At 42.7% G+C, this 2,379-nt stretch overlaps 1 protein-coding gene across 1 annotated transcript in view; it reads right to left on the minus strand.

Annotated features, from left to right (window-relative positions):
* Positions 1–2,379, minus strand: part of LOC107289973 (glutathione S-transferase kappa 1-like) — a 12,942-nt gene that overhangs the window by 3,726 nt on the left and 6,837 nt on the right. The window contains exon 6 of the mRNA XM_015818804.1: positions 1,031–1,124. Coding sequence (XP_015674290.1) covers positions 1,031–1,124 — 94 coding nt within the window. The remainder of the gene's footprint in view (positions 1–1,030; positions 1,125–2,379) is intronic.

A 2,379-nucleotide genomic window follows, 5' to 3' on the forward strand; every position in this document is an offset into this window, starting at 1 on the left:
TAATACTGAGCTGTTTTGTTTTTTTTATAATATTTTATTAGTTGTCTACATTTACAATGAGTGCTTAGTAAACAACATGCTGTCTGGGTCCATTTGTTTTACTTAATAATACACATTAAATTCCTAATCTCTACCTGGTTTTTCCAGCCATTGATAAAATACATCCCATATTTGAAAATATTCTGTGTCTTCTTGCACTACAGCATTTTTCTGCAGCAATTATTTATTTAATGAATGTAATGACTAAAATGTTACCCGTATATGGCTTCTAAAGTCCTCAGAAAGAGAGTAGGGCAGTGGTGGCGAACCTATGGCACGCGTGCCAGAGGTGGCACTCGGAGCCCTCTCTGTGGGCACATGCGCTGTTGCCCCAGCCCCGCCTCCCCGTGGCCCCCACCTCACCAGCAGCCCCCCTAGAAGAGAGCTGCCCCCAAGCGCGGCCCATGCAGAGCAGCGCAGCCAAGAACATGGCAGCCGGGCAGCCGGGCAGCGGGGACAAGACTCCACCCTCATGCCCCGTCGCATGCAGTTGATTCTGTGGGGTGCAGGCAGAGGGCGTGGCTGCCATGGCGCTGCTGGGCCGCCTGGGCGATCTGTGGCGGGCTGTGGAGGCGATGGGTGGCCCTGCGGGCAGGTGGGGCCCGGATGGGGGTGAGGTGGGGGCGGAGCGAGCAGGGTGGGGGCGTGGCCTGTTTTTGGGCACTCGGTCTCTAAAAGGTTCGCCACCACTGGAGTAGGGTAATAGCAAGCTGTTTTAAATATCAGGGAACTCAGCTGGATGATGTCAACTTGAGTGTTTTGAAAAAGCTAAACAGTTTTTGGGCAACACAGGAACATTAAAAAGAAAACCTAAAAGGCAATGGCAAACAATTTCCATATTGTTAAATATTAATAGCAGCAAAATATTTTCCCCCAAACCTTTTTTTATGGAAGCTACAAGCAAACAAAATCCTCTTTTGTAATGTGTTCGTCCATTATGGAACCTAAAGAAAACTCAATAATTCTCAACAAAAATATTAATAACACTCACCCAAAACATTTCCCAGTAGTTCTACGCGATCCGAACCAAAGAAAAGCTGGGGTTTTCCATCAGTCTGGATAACAAAACATGGCACTCCAAATGCCTATTGAGAAAACCCAACACAAGATATAAGTAGAGAAATCTGCTTCATCTAACTAATTAATGGTAACAGATGCAAACCAGAAGAGTTCAAATGTGTCAATTAGCTTCTGTATTAGGTGGTTACATATTTAATTTGCATTTCCCAAGGATAGTTTTTAAAGTTTTTTTTAAAATTGCACATTATTGATTCCACCCATCCACCGAAGAACTGGGAAATGGATCCAATTGTCCTGTGCCTGCACACCAATGCTATTTTGTAGGGAAACGTGTTCAAATGCCATCAAAATTCACCTATTTGCCTGGATGAGGAGAAAACAGATCAAAAGCCGTAAAAGGAAAGATAGATCAACTGCCATGCTTTGCAGAATCTCCCAACTTTCAGAAGTTTTTGCCTTTTGTCAACTTTTTGACTGTTCTGAGTATCACTGTTTTTCACAGTTCTGAATACCATTTGCCAACTCTCTGTACTTCTGTAGGTGCTGGCGCATTTTAGTTTAAACTAGAAAAGCTTAAGTGAGATTCAGTGTGATTACTCCTAGGCAAACCCTACTTACATCCCATTACATCCCATTAGCCCACTGCAGTAATGTTGTACACAAGTATATATCAGTCCTCATAAAAGAGAATTTATGCATTATTTCACATCAATTCAAATGTCATCATCTACTGTGCATGGAACAGTTTTATGAAATAATTCAATGGGAAGTAACAGGCAGTCACCTTGATACTGCTATTGTTATATTACTATGAAGTTGCCCATCTGCCCTGCTTTTCATGAATCTGGAAGCAATAGTTCAATGCTAGCTCTGGACAATAGCTACAAAAAAGCAAAAAAACAAGCCAGAAGGCTCTCAGGATACAAGTCTTCTAAAGTGATTTCATTATCCAACAGAGTTGCTCTTCAGAGCATAAGATTTCAGTTTCCCAAGACCCGCATCTTTTTAAAATAGACTGCCTAGAAGATTTGTTGTTGTTCAGTCTTTAAGTCGTGTCTGATTCTTTGCGACCCCATGGACCCCTGTCAGGTCCCTCCGTCCTCCATTGCCTCCCAGAGTTTGCCCAAATTCATGTTCATTGAGTCAACGTTATCTAACCATCTCATCTTCTACCATCCTCATCCTTTTGCCTTCAATCTTTCACAACATCAGGGTCTTTTCCAATGAGTCCTCTCTTCTCATTAGGTGGCCAAAGTATTTGAGCTTCAGCTTCAGATTGGAAAGTGTATTTCATAAAACATTACCCCTTACCCCAAGTTT

Source organism: Protobothrops mucrosquamatus, unplaced genomic scaffold (assembly GCF_001527695.2).
Source record: "Protobothrops mucrosquamatus isolate PMUCROS unplaced genomic scaffold, P.Mucros_1.0 scaffold791, whole genome shotgun sequence".
Classification (NCBI taxonomy): Eukaryota; Metazoa; Chordata; class Lepidosauria; order Squamata; family Viperidae; genus Protobothrops; species Protobothrops mucrosquamatus.